Genomic DNA, 19,212 nt, shown 5'->3' with positions numbered 1-19,212 from the left:
GAAACACATAGATAACCTACGTAATGTACCGTGTACAAACATATAAGTTTGTTGAGGGTAAATTGTAGTGTTTGTAATGAAGTCTTAATTAGGAGTCTTTTATATAAAAGTGAGATATGTAGGTTGTTGCCATGCATGCAAAAGTATGACAGGAATGTGTTTACAAGATTTTTGGAAACTTTAGTCAGTTTTCTACGTTGTATCAAGTATCATCAAAAGTTGAATGTCTGTGTGAGACAAGTTTACGCATAATATAGAGTGACTCTCAATTTGAACGTTGGCATTAATGATGTAAAATGATGTGTAAGATCAATGTGAGCACCTGAGCTCTAGAATATGACGCTTGAAAAACTGCCAAAATCATTATATCTTCTCAAAAGGCATTTTGGTTCTATTGACTGCAACAGTGTAACAAGAGGGTTGTTAGACTGTGATATCTTTTTGTGTTGGCAAAAAATCACCATTCTGCTGAATGGTGCTTGGCAGAAGTGTTTTGAAGAAGAATGATTGAACAGGTCTTAACAAGAATCATCTTCAAATTCAATTGATATCCTTGAAGTTCCACTCAATACGTTTGATAGGACACCCACCATACATAGGACACCCACCATACATAGGACACCCTCCATACATAGGACGCCCACAATACATAGGACACCCACCATACATAGGACACCCTCCATACATAGGACACCCACCATACATAGGACACCCACCATACATAGGACACCCACCATACATAGGACACCCACCATACATAGGACACCCACCATACATAGGACACCCACCATACATAGGACACCCACCATACATAGGACACCCACCATACATAGGACACCCACCATACATAGGACACCCACCATACATAGGACACCCACCATACATAGGACACCCACTATACATAGGACACCCACCATACATAGGACACCCACCATACATAGGACACCCACCATACATAGGACACCCACCATACATAGGACACCCACCAAACATAGGACACCCACCATACATAGGAAGCCCACCATACAGTCTTTATAGCCCTTAGGCTGTTTACCCCTCATCTAAAGTTGACTCTACTTTGTCTCCAAGGGCAAAATAACCCCAAAAGTAACAAATAGCAACATATGTATTGTCCGTTGCCCTCTTCAAATGTTGTAGCTCCCTTGTTGATCATGGCGTGATATTTGAAATTCCGCTCTATTCTGTTTTCATTGAGGCCACTTATGTATTGTCATCCTTTGTGAGTGTGTATGAGATCACGACAATCAGTAGAGGTATGTTTCACTAAATACTTCAGACGGCCTGCAATGTTTGATAAAGGTATTTGGGTCGGGCCTTTAAGAGTTGGATAAAGACTAGGCTACAAGCTTTTTAGTTTACTCAGGCCTAGACGGTCGAGTGAGGACACGGCGTGAGAACTGGGGACCAACACATTTTTAAACCTTTGACGCAACGCAATGTTTTAGGGAATTCTGTTGCGACACATGCCTTGGATTTACCACAATGGAAGATATCCACGAATTGTTCGAGGAATAAATCATGTGATATTTGCTCTCTGGATGCGATAAATGAAGAATTTCATGGTTCAAAGGACTTGTTCAAACACTTTCCATTCCATGGCAATATGATATGGAAACCTTATCGAATGGAATGAGAGATCTCGAACGTGCTTGGACTCAGACATTCATACATCCGTACAAGCAGTCGTGGAGTAATTCGACAGTGTTGATGTGATAGAGTGATTATAGCCTGCTACTGAATCTCAAGAGATACTTTCAGAGACAAACTGTTAACTCTTGGACTTGTTCTTAGACTTTCTTCGTTTCTTCCTGGTGAAGAGCGTATTTGACAGTGGCAGAAAATGGCTGTGTCAGACCTAAATTAGGCGTTATCTCTGAAATTTGATATGTTAAAAGGAGGGTATGTCAAGACTGGAGTTGAGGTTAAGAGGTTCGGTCCATGTTCTTTAACTTAGTTACGTGTGTGAAGTGGGTTATCTCTACGGAAAACGGAGTAGGTGCATTCCAGACGTGCCAGTCTGAACAGCGGCTTTGATGTAGTGACCGTGCTGTGAAGCATAAGGGCTTTCTTATCACGAGGATGTACCTCTGGAGAAGTTCTAACCTGAATGTTAGTTGTCTTGTTTTGGCTGATGTTGCCTAACACTGATTCTGATTCCATTCGTGGATAACATACATGAAGGACCTTCCTTGAGTTGTGCTGTTGTACATTTATGATATCCGACTTGGATTATCAGTAGGATTATCTAAGAAAGTGTTTAATCAGTCTGTGTGAGGTTAGTTCATGATAACACTAACTTGCCTGAGCGATCTTGATACAAGATTGGAAATTATCAATCTACACATGAAAGGATTATTTCAGACACTTTATAAACATAGACTTGGAACTAAAAAGTAGCCACACTAATGGAATATCCATGTTTCATGTCAACAGAGAGCCAAAGTGCCAGACGAGGCATTTTTTACTTCTCATTGGATATGACTAAGTAATTCCATAGCAGATTGTAATGTGGTGTAATATGTCATGTCAGATGTGATTTCGTAGCTTGTCAGTCTCAAGCAATGCTTTTCAGTAGCTACTGATCGACCAAACTTTCAAATGAAATCCTGCGTTTGGGACCAACGTGTTACTCCAGTAGTGGTCAAGTGCTTGGGAACTGTTGACGTCCAGCGATGTACTTCAGCGTAACTGGGAGTATGATGGCGAAGGTGAAGAGTGAGGGGAATCTATTGGAGATGGCAACAGATGTCTACTGGAGTCCGAGTGAAGAGACTATAGGAGGTGGGAACCTCACTAATGACAACCGTAACATCTCAGATAGGTGGAGTATGAATAGGAGTGGGTACAATACCAATGGTGGGTACAACACCCAGAGTGGATCCAGTACTGAACGGGGTGGACTATGTACAATGAGGAGTGATTGCAGGACACCCACTGAATTCAGTGACTATGGAACTCTAAAAAGTGAAAGGAGTGCAGACTATGGTACCACGAGTGATTATGGTACCATGAGGAGTGACAAAAGCTTCTACAGTGTAAACAGTGGTTCCATGAGAAGTGGAGGTCCCTCCAGCATTGTCCAAACGGAATATAGCCAAATGAGGGGAGATCGCAGGACACCTACTGATTTCAGTGATTATGGAACTTTGCAGAGTGATAAAAGTTCATACAGTACAAAACGTGACAGTAGAACTGGATGTCTATCTAGTGCAACCCAAAAGCCATGTAGTGCTTACAGAGGTGACTGTAGGACTCCTACTGACTTCAGTGACTATGGCACTCTCAAAAGTGAAAGGAGTACTGACTTTAGTGATTATGGTACCCTACAGAGCGACAAGAGTTATGACGGTAGAAAACCTGGGCTCAGTAGATCTGGGGGTCACTCCAGTGTGACTGAAAGAGGATTTAGTGCGGTGAGAAGTGACCTAAGTACCCCAAGTGAGTTCAGTGCAGCAAATGGTTATGACACTCTCAGGAGTGACAAGAGTGGATTCAGTACAAAACAAGTGTTCAATAAACCTAGTGCTGTATCATCCAAGGACAACTCCAGGCAGGTTAGGAGGGTACATAATCCAAATAAGCGTGATCGTAGTAAACCCGGCAAAGTTGGTACGACTGGTGATGGTTCAGAAAGTGATGATGGTGGATTTGGTACTCACACTCACAGAAATGTGCGCAGTGGAAGGAGAGGTGACGCCACCATGAAAGGTGATGCCACCATCAAAGGTGATGCCACCATCAAAGGTGATGCCACCATCAAAGGTGATGCCACCATCAAAGGTGATGCGAGTGGGTTTAGTTCCATGGATCATGGCTCCAGTACAGCAGGTATTGGTGGTCCTCGCAAAAGTGTCAGTAGGCCTGCTGTGCTTGATAGCAATGGTAACAAGCAGTTTGAGGGAAACCTCGGGAGGGAAAGTCGAAATGCCTCCAGAGCTGATCCAAGTAGAAGAAGAAGCCGCAGTTGTGGAAGGGTAACACAGAAATCCGTTCTTCGCGGGAAGAGGGATCTGAGGCAGGACTACAGTCCATTGAGAGACAGTGTGAGTAAAGCCAAGGTCGAGTCAAGTCAACTGAGGGTTGATTCCAGTGCATTTAGGGACACATCTAGTGCCTTTAGAGAGAATTCCAGTGCAGGGGTGGAGCCCAGAAGACTGAAGAATAGTGCTGGGGCTGTAGGAGACAATGCCAGTTCATCAAAGGGCGACTCCCGTAGGTTGAGGAACAGTCCCAGTGCTTTGAGCTCTGGTTCCAGTAGATTGAGGGATAATTCCAGTGCAATGAAGGACAAGTCTAGTACATGGAGGGATAGTTGTAGGGATAGTAGCAATACAGTGAAAACTGCTCCCAGTACAACTTGGAGTACAAGTAATTCCAGCCAGAATAAGGCCAATGCTACACCTAGTGCTACGCGAGGGGATTTGGTGTACAATACTTTGACAGGTGACTCTGTAAGTTACAAGGATTTCAGGAAAATCAAGGGGCACTCTGCCAACAGGGACAATAGCAATGCTGACGGTGCTCCCTTGGGAACTGAGGGTAACTCTGGAATGGGTAACCCGGCTGTTGAAAGAGGTCACCCCAGTGGCACTACTGATGGAGGCATGGCTGTAGAGACTGCTGGCACCAAGGTCAGCTCAAGTACTGATAAATCATCTGGTGCTTGGAGTGTTTCAAGTGCAAGGCACGTTCTCCCTGTCACTGAGGACAACAACTACAGCCCTCTTAAGAGTGGTATGGGAATGGTACGCAGTGGTAAGGGGGCCATTTGGGATGATTACAGGCAAGACTCAAGCAAATCTCTAAATGACATCTTCGATGCGGTCCTCAGCACTAAAGGTGAACCAAGGGGCATTGCTGCTGGCATTGTCAGTGATGATAATAACCATGGTGTCAGGAGGCATTCGGATGCTGTTGGGGCCTTTCGGCATGTGACTGGAGCTGTCAGGACTCAAGTTCCCCATGCCAGGAGTACGGCTTCTGTCTTGGATAACGATGAATATTACAATACAAGTCCTAGGATTCATTACAGTTCTTACGGAGGCAGCACTAGATCTCTCGTCACAGACACTGACAATTGCAGTACTATTGTTGGCAGCCCTAGGTATGTTACAGGTTGCCCTCGGAATAGGTTAAGTTCTTATGGAAGTAGCAGTGGTTTTATCACCACAGATGATTGCAGTACTATTGTGGGTAGCCCCAGAATGAGACGAAATGCTTTTGGAGGGAGCGCCGATTCTCTAGTGGTTGACAATCGAAGCTCTGTTGAGAGCTACTCAAACAACCGGTATGATGCCTTTGGAAACCGTGCTGGGTTTTCCTTTGATAATCATGATCAGGGCAACTATGTTAGGAATATGACTCAAGCAGCGCAGAGTGGCTATACTGTCGGGAGTATAGTTTCCCCCAGGGACAATAGATGGAGCACTTTTGGCGGTAGTGCTGATTCTCTTCAAGTCGATGTGAATGATGGCCATGCTGCTCATAGCGATGCACAAATTGGCTACAATATTGTAAAAGATGGCACCAAATCTGTGTTTAGTGACAGTGAAAACGTCCGCACTATTTTAAGTGACTCTGATAGTGACTGTAGCACTATGGTAGACGCTGGTTCAATATTTAGAGACAGTGCAAATATCTCTGAGATCATCTCAACCCCCAAATATCTTGGTGCTTTTGAGGGCGTGTGCAATACAGCCACTGGCAATGCTGGTTCTCATATCAGCTACAGCAATGTAACCAGTAGTAACTATGGTACCATGAACAGTGCCTACTCTAGTTCTTGCTGTGTTCCATCATATGACCTCAGTACACCAACTGACGTCAACTCGAATGATATTACAAGTAGTGACTACGATACTTGGAACTGTTCTTCACATGCTCATGGTACCTTATCCTCACGGATTAGGACCACAACCAGCCGTTGGAATACTTCATCATTTGCCTGCACAGACTTATTGGGTCAGAATAGCAACTCAACATCTACGAATGCCACATTGTTGAATGACAGCTTTGAATCTGGTGTAACTGAATGCACCCCACGGTTGTATGATTATCAAAGTGATGATGAGTCTCTCTCGCCATGCCATGGAAAGTCACTATACTCTGTGGTTGGTTTTGGTGGTCTGGATGGATATGCCAGTGATTACAGCATTCGAACAGGTTGGTTCTTTATCTTCTCATAGACAGTATGGTAGAGATGCCATTCAGTTCTGAGGTCCATCATCAGTAGGGTACACGGCTTCCCAATAGGCTGTGAAAAAAGCGCACTCAAAACATTGAAATTTATGGATTTTTATCAGTTTCAGTTTTTTTTCTGCTGAAATTTTGTTTCACTATGTTTTGATGAACAGTCATCCTAATGTGTGTTTGCCATGCATGCACTCATCTGTGAATTTATTTCATGTCTTGGGGAACTTGAATCGCTACCGCCCATGAAAATACCTCAATGGGATATGAATAAGTATATAAACATGGGAATAGTCCTCTTCAATACCCATTACTTGATCTCTTGTTGTATTGACACACTTAGCTTTCAAGAATTCCTGCATATTTTTCAGCATGAATGCTCACAGTGACCAACATGGCTTTTTCTCAGGAGCACGGTGACTGAAATTGATTTTGTCTGAACAATGAAATCTTGTGTCTGTTCATGCTAAGCTTGCTGAGGTCTGTGCATGCATTTGTTTTGGAAGCTACAGTGTTGTGTGAATGGTACAATGTATACACAACTTATATGTGTGTGGGAGTAGGCTCTTGGATATAGATGTTTTGAATGTAATTCAGGTAGTGACATGTAGGCCTTCTTTTCAATGTGATAAGTGCACAGTAATTCATAATGTTTGACTTGCAATAAGTAAAGTGTTATATTTTACTCATTCTTGAACTATAGTTTGATAGAGCATCTTAATCAGAGTTGATGTAGGCAAGATTGAAATGAGCATCTGACCTGTGTATTGGTCAACCTCGATTCCAAATCAATGATAGAAAGGGTAAAAAGTTGATTAGGGTTTTTATAGGCATGTCACTGGCAGATAATGGCTGGGAAGATATAAAGTATGGTCCAGCTGGCTTTTATGGATGAAAGGCTTGGTGTTTTTGGAAGCGAATTTTGACTTTTGGTTTAGCATGGTGTGCAGATGAACTTACTAGCCCCTGCCCTGATACCAATCACATCAGTTACTGCATCATGATGGCTGACTCAAGCATGGCTTTTTCTAATAAGAATCGTTATCTCCTTTCAGACCTCAGAAAAAAACACTTGCGTTTAGACTTGCAAGTGACTTATAATGTTGTTCTGTCTTTGTTCAAATCAAAAAATGACGAAATGTGTTCTTCCTATCATAACAGTTGTAAACCAATGATGATATCATCAGAGGCCTTGTTGTCAGCCCCCACGGGTGAGGTCTGAATTCAGAAATTATCAACTGAGAATTTCAGTCTCTTTCCTTCAACAGATTTGAATATCTTCACCAGCCAAGTTTAAATATTTACAGGATTGCAATATGATCATCTCTCTCCATCCATTTTCAGTCTCATCCGGTAGCGACCGTGGCACCGCACGGCTCAGCTATGGCCCTGGCTTCAACGCCGGGAGCCGTGACCCGAGCTCCGAGAGTATGCAGTCCCTCATGAGTATTGGGAGTACTGTGTCGAGTATCAGTCCTGGGAGTACGATATCGCAGAGACCACACTCTATTACAAGTAAGTACCCGAATACCCAACAGAATTTTTCATCTTCATCGTTCTCAATCTTAGACAGGCCTGTTCGCAGTGAATGCTCTGTTGATTCTAAACAAGGATCTTGTCATTATATATTCATATTTCAGAAGTGTTCGAGAGGTTCTGTATCACCGAGGTCTTGCTGTTAGCTTTCTGTTGTGCCTCTTGGCCATGTGAACGAGTGACAAAAGCCCAGGTTTGGCCATAAAGCCAGGATATATTGATAAATGGGGGAAAATAGGACTGGTTGTGTGCATGCTGTCTCCTGTTGACTCCGACCCCAGTCCTCCTGTGCCTTCTCTCCCGAGTGGTCAGACTCTGTTTGAAATAGTCTTGTTTTGTAGGCTGGTTCATTCCTCATTAACTTTCTTGTTTGTAGAGCGGGAACAGCAGATAGAATACTTTCGCCAGCTCATCTGTATGTATGATTCCTTCCATGGTTTTCCAATATTTACAGGGATGAGACTGAAGAGTTTTTGCATTTTGCATATTTGATGTTGGGGAATTTCGCTACCGTGTTATCCGAGCCAGGCCCTCTCCAAAAGAATTTGAAATTTCAACTTTTAACAAAAAGGAAGTTTTCAGTTTTCTGTCAAAACGCACATTTTTCTGCCTGTGGGGTGTGAAATTGAGAAAACAAGAGAACAAATTCTACATTTTGGAGTATTTCAATCATTGGGATGATGCATGTGTTTTCTTGAGATTCGTGTTGCCTGCTGAATGTTAAACAATGAGAGACCTGGTTTGTCGATTGGAATAGCTTGCGTGGACACATTTTATAGCATTCTCAATGCTTGACACTGAGTGTTGTGAATTCTTGCATTTTTCCTCAAATCAGACAACACAGCTTCTGTTTTGATGGGATTGCATGACAGTGATGTGTCACATTACTGGACTCCACCAGTCTTTGGAAGTCACCTGATATTATCGGACAAGAAGTGCTTAGTTTTGGCACATGTCTGGGCATGTTTTTCCCCAAAGAATATGGCTTTGAATGGATGACCACAGCAGTTTTCGGTGTTTTCCTGTTTTGGTTCAGTCTCATCCCTGGAATTATAGACATGTGGTGTTGGAATATGACGTGTTGCCCGACCTGGGGTGGAAAATCTAGAACATATTTCGAGAAAATCAACCCAAAATGAATCGTGAAATGGATGGCATCATTAGAAAGAGCCCATCAAGAGCTTTCCAATGAATGGTCATGTCATAGGTTTTTCATTCAGGGTAATTCTGGATGTTTTTTGAACAGTGTCATTCTAGGCAAGAGATACTTTTGGGACCTTTAAAAGATTTGATTTGTGAATCATTCGGTTCAGTAGCTATGCTTTTGAACCCGATTCATTAAAAAGAATTCCTGCTGTTAGCTGTGTTTGGAAAAGTACAGATCCTGCTTTTCCCACAGGCATGACTCATATATCTTAAGTGTACACGGCATGTCTCATACAAGAGACTGAAATGGCCATTGACATGAAATGATCATATCTCTGATTGTCACCTCAGTGCGGGGGCAGTCATTTTATGGGTCAAGAAATCCTTTGAAATATCTGATTATTTTGTTCAGGAAGTTAGAGTTCATTCAAAAATGCAAAAAATTGAAAGTGAAGGTGACATGAAGAATAAAAATGAGGTTTCTCCATCCCAGGTCATGCATAATTTTTCTTTCTTTTGTGTAGCACGCACCAGCCGTATGTGTAGATGTGCATTAGCATTGCAAGGAGTCAGATATCAGCGCCACCTGTGTGTCCAATAGTGTATTAATTAGTGCATTACTGTTTCAGCCACGGCGACAGGTCAGATTGAGGAGCTGTTCGGAAAGCGGAAGTCTTCCATTCGACGGTCAGCCAGGGCGAGCATGCTCAGAGGTAAGATGCCCAGAGATAAATAAGATGCCCAGAAATCCTCAACCATTTGAATGCTGTTGAGGTCTTGTTTCAGTTCACAATCTGAACATAGTTGGTTGGAATCCAGACATTGACACGTTGTCTCTGACCGCACGCACATCTACAAGAAGAGCAGGTGTCTCTGAAAGTTTCATTTGATATAATTCCACCTGAGTTTAATGTTTGCCTTGTTTCTTAGGGAACTACAAACCACCGAGACCTCCCACCATCAACCTCACCCCAATCAACTTTGAGATTCCACACCACGAGCGGTACCCCTTGTTTGTTGGTCGGGAGTGGGTGTTCAGAGATATAGATAAGGTAAGTCTTCAGCCTTTCTCACGTCAGCAATTTAGACCCAGTTGGATCATTGATCATATACTTGTCTGTCGTGCTTGCCCTGGTGTGACCTTTACATGAAAGCCGTAGCATGACAAAAAGACTTCATACCCGTACCCAGAAATGCTCAGATGATTATTTCACCTGTTTATTGGTTGTTTGCAGATTTTGAACCAGGAAGATTCATCGAATAGCCAGGGTGTGATCATCATGGGAGGTGTGGGATTCGGCAAGTCGGCCATCGTGGAACAACTGGTGGCTTACAGCTGCTTTGGAGATGGCAATACAGGCCTCGTAGAAAATAGTAAGTTTTCAGATTCGTTGATCTAAAAGCTGCTGAAAAGGGTTAAAGTTGGCACTTCCTTGGAATGCTTACTCATCAGCTACTGGGACTGACAAGGAATTGAACCAAGGACCTACGAGGTGACAGGCCGTGGTGTTTCCACTGTGCTAGTCTGACAGTCCTTAGCATTCCATTAAAGTCCTTTCAAATAGAGGCGTTTGATAGCAAACCTCCAGCCTTGGAGACGAAGTTCAACGATGGTATCTTACTCTACATTTATTTAGTTTCAGAATTAAACCACAACGGAAAAGGCCGGCCGGCATCAAGCCACATGGAGCTGTCTGCTTCGAATATGATGTTGAACCAGCAAGGAAGCCTGTCCAATTCGACGCTGAGCCTTGCTATTACCTACGATTATCTCAAGGGCCTAGCATCACAAATCGTCTCCTACCACTACTGTCAGGCGGACCTCAATCAGACCTGTATGGTACCGGATTTCGTTCACAGTCTCTCCGCACGTCTAGTCTTAGCTCCACAGTTGATACCGTACCGGGATATGCTTGTACAAGACCCAAACCTACAGACTTGTCTTTGTATGAAAGAGTGTGTGCGCAACCCATCAGAGGCGTTCATCAGTGGCGTATTGCAGCCATTGAATGCGTTAACGAAGGCAGGAAAGTTAGGGATGGATACGTGTATCATCTTAATTGACTCACTGAACGAGGCCGAATTTCACAAGCCAGATTATGGTGACACTGTTGCCTCATTTTTAGCGGCGCATATAACTCATTTTCCAACGTGGTTGAAAATGGTATGCACCGTGCGTTCAGTCTTGCATGACATCACCAAGCCGTTGCCATTCACACGGATTAGTCTCGATCACATCGCTTCCAATGAACTCTTACTGAAAGACTTGCACGAGTATGTCAACTACCGTGTCAATAACAGTCAAAACCTTCGCAATAACATCGCATTGAACGGAAAGTTAGAAACGGCCACTCAATACAAGTTCTCCTCCCACCTCACTAACTTAAGCCAGGGATGTTTCCTTTACTGCAAAATGACGCTGGACTTAATCGAGCGTGGAAACTTAGTCATGAAGAGTACCAACTATAAGATACTCCCTGTGAACCTAGCTGAAGTGTTTCTCTTGATGTTCAACCTGAAGTTCCCGAGTGTTCGATCGTTTGAGAAGGTCTGCCCGATTCTGAACACTTGCCTCGCCTCGCTCTACCCTCTGACGGCCACCGAGATATTCGAGGCGGTGAACAGCGGATACCTCGACCGGTTTCTGTCGTGGGACGAGTTTGTACAGCGGTTAGAGACGATCAAAGTGTTCCTCCACCAGCGTCAGGATACGTCGTTCATGTACTTCCATCCGGCCTTCAGGGAGTGGCTGATTCGCCGAGACGAAACAGAGAGTTTGAAGTTCTTGTGCGACCTTAGGTAAGTGGTGACATCTTATGCGCTGTTTCTTTGTTACTTCATCATTTTATTCGACCTGGTATCTGTTTCTCTAAGCTGGGTTTACCAATAGGTTCTTTTCTCTCAACCTTGTCCAAACAATTTCGACCTTACCCTGTATATAACAATGTTCCTACTTTCTCCCACAATCCTGCTCTCTCTGATTAAGTTCAATTCTTGGAGAAAGTTACTGGTGGTGTGCTACATGTGATCTTAAAGTGTTACTTCAGAGGGAGGGCATGATGGTGCTACGGGGGTCTGGACTTGGAGAGCGGGTATGCTGGACATAAGGATTTTTGGTCTCAGTTTGAGACTTGGCAATGTCCACAAGGTGGGGCAGTGGAGTGTTTATGTCCTGTACAGCAAGGATAACTTGGGGTAGGATATTGACACAAAGTGCATTTTACGTTTGCTTGAGTCGTGTTGAACGAATTTACTCAGTCAGTTTCAAGTACTTTGCATTGAGCTTGGGAATGTTTTCATATTTGGTTTGAGTGGTCATGATGGTGGTATGGGTAGTGTAGGTGTTCTTGGAGCATGGAGCACACAAGTTCATGTAGGGCACTTATAGATTCCACTTGGGTTGCACAAGTCAAGTAGAAGTAGGATTGCTCTAGGTGACATATTGTGATGTACCTCCTTGTTGTGATTGATTGTCTCCTGTGGTGTCAGTGCGTTGTGTTGTTTTCACTGTCCTCATAATTGAATGAGCCTCTTATCAGGTTTGGACTGAAAGACAACATGTTGTAATGCTCTTATCTCCTTCTGTATAGAATGATTAAAACTGTTTAATCCCACCTCGAATATAAACTGAAACTGTGACTATCCAATTCTGTCAATCTTGATTTGTAAACTTTCAGTGCTATAAGTTTTCAAATTGTCTTCCGTGACGATGTATTGTACTGAAGGAATCTAAATGTTTGCTGTCATGAATTGGTTTCAGTTCTGACATGAACTGTTTGTAACTGTAGGTTAACATAACTATCTGTTCCCCCCCCCCACCCCCCATCCATATATGTGCCAACAAGCCCTTAGGGTAGATTGGCCCACCTTAGTCCTAGTCCGCCTAGATAGGGTCTGTCTGGGAAGTGGGTCTCCAGCTTTAGAGATTGGTTCTTGATCTGGGACATCAGCAGTTGCTGCCATTGTCCCGTCCCTGGTCAAACCACATCTCTCAAACTCTGGATGTCCCTATACCAGGACTAGAGATGATAATGTTGTGACCACGCCTCCAGATCAACCCGTTGGTGCCCATGACCCCCTGCACTGCCCATCCCTGAGTTCTCCAATGTGATTTTAGATGAGATGACCACCGGTTTGTTTCTGATAAGAACAGTCCAGTATTCTGTGTTCGGTGATGAGATGAGGTTTCTACTTATACTAACATTGACTGATTCTAATGTTTAGTTTCCTCTCAAACTAGAAAGTTTCAGACTTCATTAACTAAAACTCAAAGCTCTCCGTACTAAGTCATTTTCTGTGCCCATCCATGGAGACTTTGAAAAATGGGTTTCGGGAAAGCTATGGAAATGCATGAAGCGGTGGAGAATGTCTCACGCTCTTTCTTGGATTGGTTATTCTATTGGGCAGTTTGAGTTTCCTCCAAGAAAATATTTGGTGAAAACTGGTTTTTAGGGTTTTCTTTGGGGGAGGGGTCCTTCTAAAATTCCTCCTGGAGAACACTACCTCCCATGCACTAATCCACTAACACAATGCTTCTCTGCTTCTTCCATGCACAGGAACACTGATTTTGACTATAGGTAAGGTTACCGGTTCTCTCTGGCTTCAAATGGCTGTTCCCTGGTCTGCTTGCCCCCTCTGCTGCTGCTCATCACTACTCAGCTCTTCTTTTAATCAAACACACCCACACCATATTACGTGTCAACGAGTAGTTTAATATTCTTTGAATTCTTGATTTATTTCAGTTTTGTCGTCGAGAGTATTACAGAGTGAATTTCTCGTAGATCGTATAGTGTTTGAGTTTCAATAGCACTTTCGTCAATAAAAGAAACCTTTCTTTTAGAGATAGTTATTGTACAAACCTTGATCCAGTTCAGTTTATACTTGATTATCACTCCTACATCTCACCATACGACCATCTTTCACACATACACACTACTCGTATTTGTCATGTGAATGACGGTAAATTCCCTGCTCCTGGCTTGGATGTGGTATGTGAGTTTAAAGGCCAATGTCGTTCACGCAAGTGCGTGTGACGTCCTTAAAATATGGCAGACATGACCAATTGTATCATTTCATCATGCTGCCATCTGTGAGTCAATCAGGTACTAGAACATGTACACCGCCACATGGACCAACCACCATCCCAGCTGCAGGAAGTTTCCCTCTGTGATGCATGAACTAGACCAATAGCCCTGTCACTTTTAACTACGGCAGTCTGTATGCACGGAATAGTATAGTACATGTGAATGTGTCTATCTTGTATGTCCTCAGAGATCGAAGAGAAGGACTGTAGGCCTATCTTAGAGCCAAAGGGCGAACTCTGAGCTGTGAAATCTAATGTTAGAAACCAAGTTATCCCCATGTTTTCCAACTGTATAGGGTGATGTGTAGTTAAAAAGATGCATTGCAAATGTCAGATACTGAATCAAGTCTTGAGTTCATCATACCATTGCAGAATCATTTGCCTGGCAATCATGGCTTTGAATAATGTCTGTCTGCCGTGAGCTTCAGCAAACCTGGGGTTGTGTCAAGTTATAGTCTTTCATATGCTGTTTGAGTCCTTGAAGACTGGCATGAAAGCATGCAAGGCCAGACTGGGACAGCTTGTCGTGTTAATGCTAAAGAGTGATGATGTTCCTTGTGTTTGGGTGTTCAACTCATGATCAGCATGCCTGTGTTATATGATCTGTGTGGTCTGACCATATTGGCATTGGAAATTCTTGATGAGATCCCAAAATGTCAACTTGACTTCTGGATGTGCCTTCTGAGGCTGCATGCTGGGGATATGGTAGTGACTCATGTTTGTCAAGCATGTTTTTGGAGAGCAGTTTGCAGTTCATTCATACTTGTCCTGTTTCAGACCGTAAGACTGAAAACCACTCTTTGAGGATTACTAACTTGAACAATTCACCTCCCAGGCAAAGATATCCAATCAACTAATCTTTTGAATGCATTGGTGGCTTGGATCAGTTACAACACACACAACCATTGGTCACAAAAGGTCTTTTGAAATGAGACTATAATCCTATATGAGTGGATGTTAATTTTGTTGAATGACATGATCATAATATGCAGAAGAGATCATGACCACTGGGTCTATTCATGACTGATTGATCCCTCCTAATCTGTACTGATTCAAGAATTTTTTATTTTGATCAGTCTGTCTTGATTGGTGATTTTCAACAATAAAATAGATGTCATTGCCCAGCCCCTCTATCTTCCACTACCTCCACTCAATACTGTAGTTCTGTCTCCATTTGTGTCAACACTCATGTTGTAACATTGACCCCATCGCACCACAGAAATCACCTCAAAGGCAAATCAATGTCATCTTTATCATCCGCCTTACCTTTTCTCCAGGAATGGCCATGCCCTGTTGGCATTCAAACTGACCAGGATCAACGCGCCTCTCAACCCAGACAAGACTGTCGAACTCGGCCACCACATCTTGAAGGCTCACATCTATAAGAACATCAGCAAGCAGATGGGTTACTCCTCGCGGGATCAGCAGGCTTTCTGGATGTTCCTCAGCTCAAACAGTCTCAGCGCTGCATTGATATCGCACCGCAATTTGTTCTCACCAAATGTCAAGGTGAGTTTAATGGAACGAAGTGTGAAATCAAGTTACATAGCTGAGTTGCATTCACTCTATTCTTTGGCAAATCATTCTGTCTGGGTTATCTTCCATGAGACGTAGAAGTTGATCTCTTGTAAAACGCAACACCTTGCCATGGAAGGATTATGTGGTGACTTGGCCCAGGGGTGCGCATCGCAACCTTTGGCTATGAACCACGCAGATGGCTAACAAACACACCACTGGACCTATCATTGCTTCTTGCAGCGAGAACATCGTTATCATTTACTAACGTGTGATATTTTGTTTGATTTAGGTCAGCCGCCTGATGCTCCTGTCAGGTGCCAACCCAAACACCCAGACAGACTTCTACCAGAAAGCGCCCACACTCTGCGTCGCCGCCAAAGAAGGTTTCACTGACATGGTGGCACTACTGTTGGAATTCAACGCGTGGGTTGACGGGACTGGGGAGGATGGTAAGACTGCTCTATGTTACGCTGCGGCCTGTGGACACATGGATATTATGCACATGTTGGTCTCTAGACGAGCAAAGGTACGTAATCTGCTGGTGCATACAAATTGTCCCAAAATCTAGTCTTGGCCAAATCTCTACAGTGTTGATTCTGGAAATGTTTTTCGTTTACCCTTCCCCTCACCTATCAGCCCTCAAAATGATTTGGCTCTTTGGTCTTTTGGTTGAAAAGTGTCTCTATTACTCCATGAACTATTTCATACCCAATTTCTCACATTTCTTTCAACACGAGTGTTTATTTTTTCCTGATGCTGAACTCAGCTAATGTCCAGTGAAAACCTTAGCTTGTGTCTTCAGAGGAATTACTTCCAAGTTAAGCAATAACTCAATAGTAAACTCATCTCCAAAAGATGAACTCTATTTTATATACACAGAATAATCAAAATCAGAGTTACTCCCATTATAACCCCAAACAGAGAATGGGCAGAAGAAAACTGCTCTAAAACTATTTGCAGTGAAAACAAAACATTTCCACCATGTTAACTGAAGTAGAGTATGGTCAATGTACCGTGCCTTTTATGAAGTGTGCCCACCAAGCTTGCCTATAGACATTGTTTACCACGATTGATCCTATGACCACAAGGTAATTAGTGCTTGGCTACAAGCTAATTAATCAAGAATGAAATGAACTACACACACCAGTGCCATTGACAGTCAGTGTCAGTCAGAATGGCATGCTTGCGCAACAATGGTACATATCACTTTGGATTTTGTTGTTGGCACTTTTTGAAATGGTTGTGTCAGCAGTTGATGTGCTGAATGAACTAACAAAATAAGATTGCCTGAATCTGCCAGTGAAAGTGAAAAACTGACTTCTGTAGAAATCCACAACTTGTTGTTTTGTAGATGCAAACATTACCTTTCACACTGTGTGCGACCCAAGCCATGATCAATCTTCTTTCGAAACAAAACAGTTCAAGTTCTAAATGTATGGTCACAGATTAAGTCATGATTGTTATAAGCTAATTAATCAACCTTTTAACGAGCTTTGGAACATCCTTTGGTGGTCAGTGTCAGGAAGGCTTGGTCAATGCTATGTAGGCCCACTTTTGGTAAATGTGCTTGAATGAAAATTGCTATCATAACACAGCAGTAACTTAGTACTGTACTCTAACATCTGAGAGTCCACTTCCAAAGCTATTGAAAGTTGTTTTGTCAAATTGCTGAAACTGCAAGCAGTTTTATCTGACTTGAAAGTTGAATTCCAGTCAAAACAATGTTGTGTACCCACCTGGCAGAGAGGACTCAGCAGAGAACTTTCTCGCACTATGATAGTACTACTAGACAAAGTGATATGTATGTGCCTGTATGAAACATTGACATGGTGTTGTATTGATAGAAAGAAACAAAATCTTGTGTATTTAAGTGTCCATGAACAGGTTAAGAACTTCCAATCATTGTCCCATCCACCAACCATTATAAAGAAAGACACAACCACTGTGTCGGCCCACCGAAGGAAAATGTGATCCCTACAAAATATGATGAGATGAAATACTTCAATGCCAAAACCAATCTTCCCTTCTCATGGTCAATAAACAAAAACAATTGGCATGATCAATTGACTAATTAGTCCAGCATTGACCAATATATTACCCTCAGTGCCAGCCCAGCTTAATCACCGTCACACCCCATTAACCAGCTCTGGTGCCAAGCCACAATGGTCAGGAAACAGTTCCTTGCCCTGGCATTGTTGGTGTAACAATATGTCACTGAAATTCACTAATTATTCTGTTAATTTGGTGAGTTTTTGTTCCAGTGGCTTGACAACTGATTTGGGTATTTAAGGTGAATATCTTGGTGAATCCTCATCAGTTCTCATTGAACATCTAACTGAACACTCATCACTTCTTATATTCAATTGTCTCATTTGTCTGATTTGTGTCATATTTGATTTCATCATGAGGATGGTTAAGGTATGTTTAGTCCTCAATTTGACTTGAGGTGCTTGGCTTGGATTTCACTTGGTGATTCCAGACTTTCACCTTGGTTCTTCGTGGTTCCGGGGTAATCATTTCAAAACTCCCCAAAATTGTGTGTCCTGTGTCATATTTGAAATCACATCTCTTAAAATGTCATGTCATAACTTCTTGTTTCCAAATGATTTATTCGAAATTCATCTTTTCTATTTCCAGGTAACTCACACCGACACCAATGGTCAGTGCCCCCTGGTGCTAGCGGCACTCAACGGACACCTGGAAGCCGTCAAATTCTTGCTGCAATGTGATTGGACGAGCCGTGATAGTCGCTTGAACAAGAACGAAGCATTGCAACAGGCGTTGGTCGCGGCTGCTGCCTCAGGCCACAAACATGTAAGTTATCTTGCCACATTGGCCAACTGAAGTCCTGATTACCTGAAGTCCTGATTACCTGAAGTCCTGATTACCAGAGCCAACAACCAAGGACACAACATCTTGTGGAACTGCAGAGTTTTAAAAAGTTACAACACCAATCAATGAAACTTCTGTGCAGATCAGGAGGCAGCCAACCGTGATTTATGATCCCCTCTGCATATGATCATGTATTGAAACGAAATGAACATTCACTCATATAGGATTAGACACATTTCAATAGACCTTTTGTGGTCATTAGTGGCTGTGTGTGTTGTTACCTATGTGCCTTGAGCAGGTTGAGTGTGGGACCAGCTGGGTCATGTATTCACATGAGCTCAAACTGAGAAAGCAGTCAGAAATACAGTGGCACCATGCAGAAACCGTATTGATGCACATTACCAGTACAGTCTGAGCCAAATTAGGATGTCTCTTCTCCTCTTGTTGACAATGGTTTATTCTTAACTTTTGCAGATCTTGGAGTTCCTTTTGAATCTTCAAGACCTCGGTAGTGAAGGGACAGCTGTCAACAAGGTGGACTCCCTCCATGGAGAGACGGCTCTCACTGCAGCATGTTTCAACGGACACTCTGATGTCATCAAGATGCTGTTAGAACGCCAAGCTGACATCCAGCACCCGAATGGAAAGACAGTCCCACCGTTGCTCTGCGCTGTGAAAGGTGGACATTGGGAGGTTGTCGATTTCATGCTGAATGCCGGAGCAGATATCGAGCAGACGGATAAACATGGTCGCACGTCGTTAATGATCGCTGGTAGTGAGGGTCACATCGGTGTGCTGGAGTTACTACTTTCAAAAGGTAAATATTGAAAAGTTCATATTGCATTTTTTGTTGAGATGATTTTCCTTGATGCTACTTTACCTTACCT

At 43.0% G+C, this 19,212-nt stretch overlaps 1 protein-coding gene across 9 annotated transcripts in view; it reads left to right on the top strand.

Annotated features, from left to right (window-relative positions):
* LOC135498217 (protein TANC2-like) overlaps positions 1-19,212 on the top strand; it is a 99,835-nt gene that overhangs the window by 77,951 nt on the left and 2,672 nt on the right. For 6 of the 9 annotated variants that reach the window (XM_064788424.1, XM_064788426.1, XM_064788423.1 and 3 more), the window contains 11 exons: positions 7,555-7,725; positions 8,123-8,161; positions 9,522-9,605; positions 9,823-9,944; positions 10,128-10,266; positions 10,530-11,691; positions 13,449-13,469; positions 15,253-15,484; positions 15,783-16,019; positions 18,131-18,307; positions 18,800-19,142. In XM_064788424.1, the coding sequence (XP_064644494.1) occupies positions 7,555-7,725; positions 8,123-8,161; positions 9,522-9,605; positions 9,823-9,944; positions 10,128-10,266; positions 10,530-11,691; positions 13,449-13,469; positions 15,253-15,484; positions 15,783-16,019; positions 18,131-18,307; positions 18,800-19,142 (2,727 nt within the window). Of the gene's footprint in view, positions 1-1,394; positions 6,184-7,554; positions 7,726-8,122; positions 8,162-9,521; positions 9,606-9,822; positions 9,945-10,127; positions 10,267-10,529; positions 11,692-13,448; positions 13,470-15,252; positions 15,485-15,782; positions 16,020-18,130; positions 18,308-18,799; positions 19,143-19,212 lie in introns of those variants that run through there. The other 3 variants (XM_064788420.1, XM_064788422.1, XM_064788421.1) reach the window with 3 other exon arrangements.

Source organism: Lineus longissimus, chromosome 13 (assembly GCF_910592395.1).
Source record: "Lineus longissimus chromosome 13, tnLinLong1.2, whole genome shotgun sequence".
NCBI lineage: Eukaryota > Metazoa > Nemertea > Pilidiophora > Heteronemertea > Lineidae > Lineus > Lineus longissimus.
Note: the sequence above shows the minus strand (reverse complement) of the source record. Positions and strands in the feature narration are given on the sequence as shown.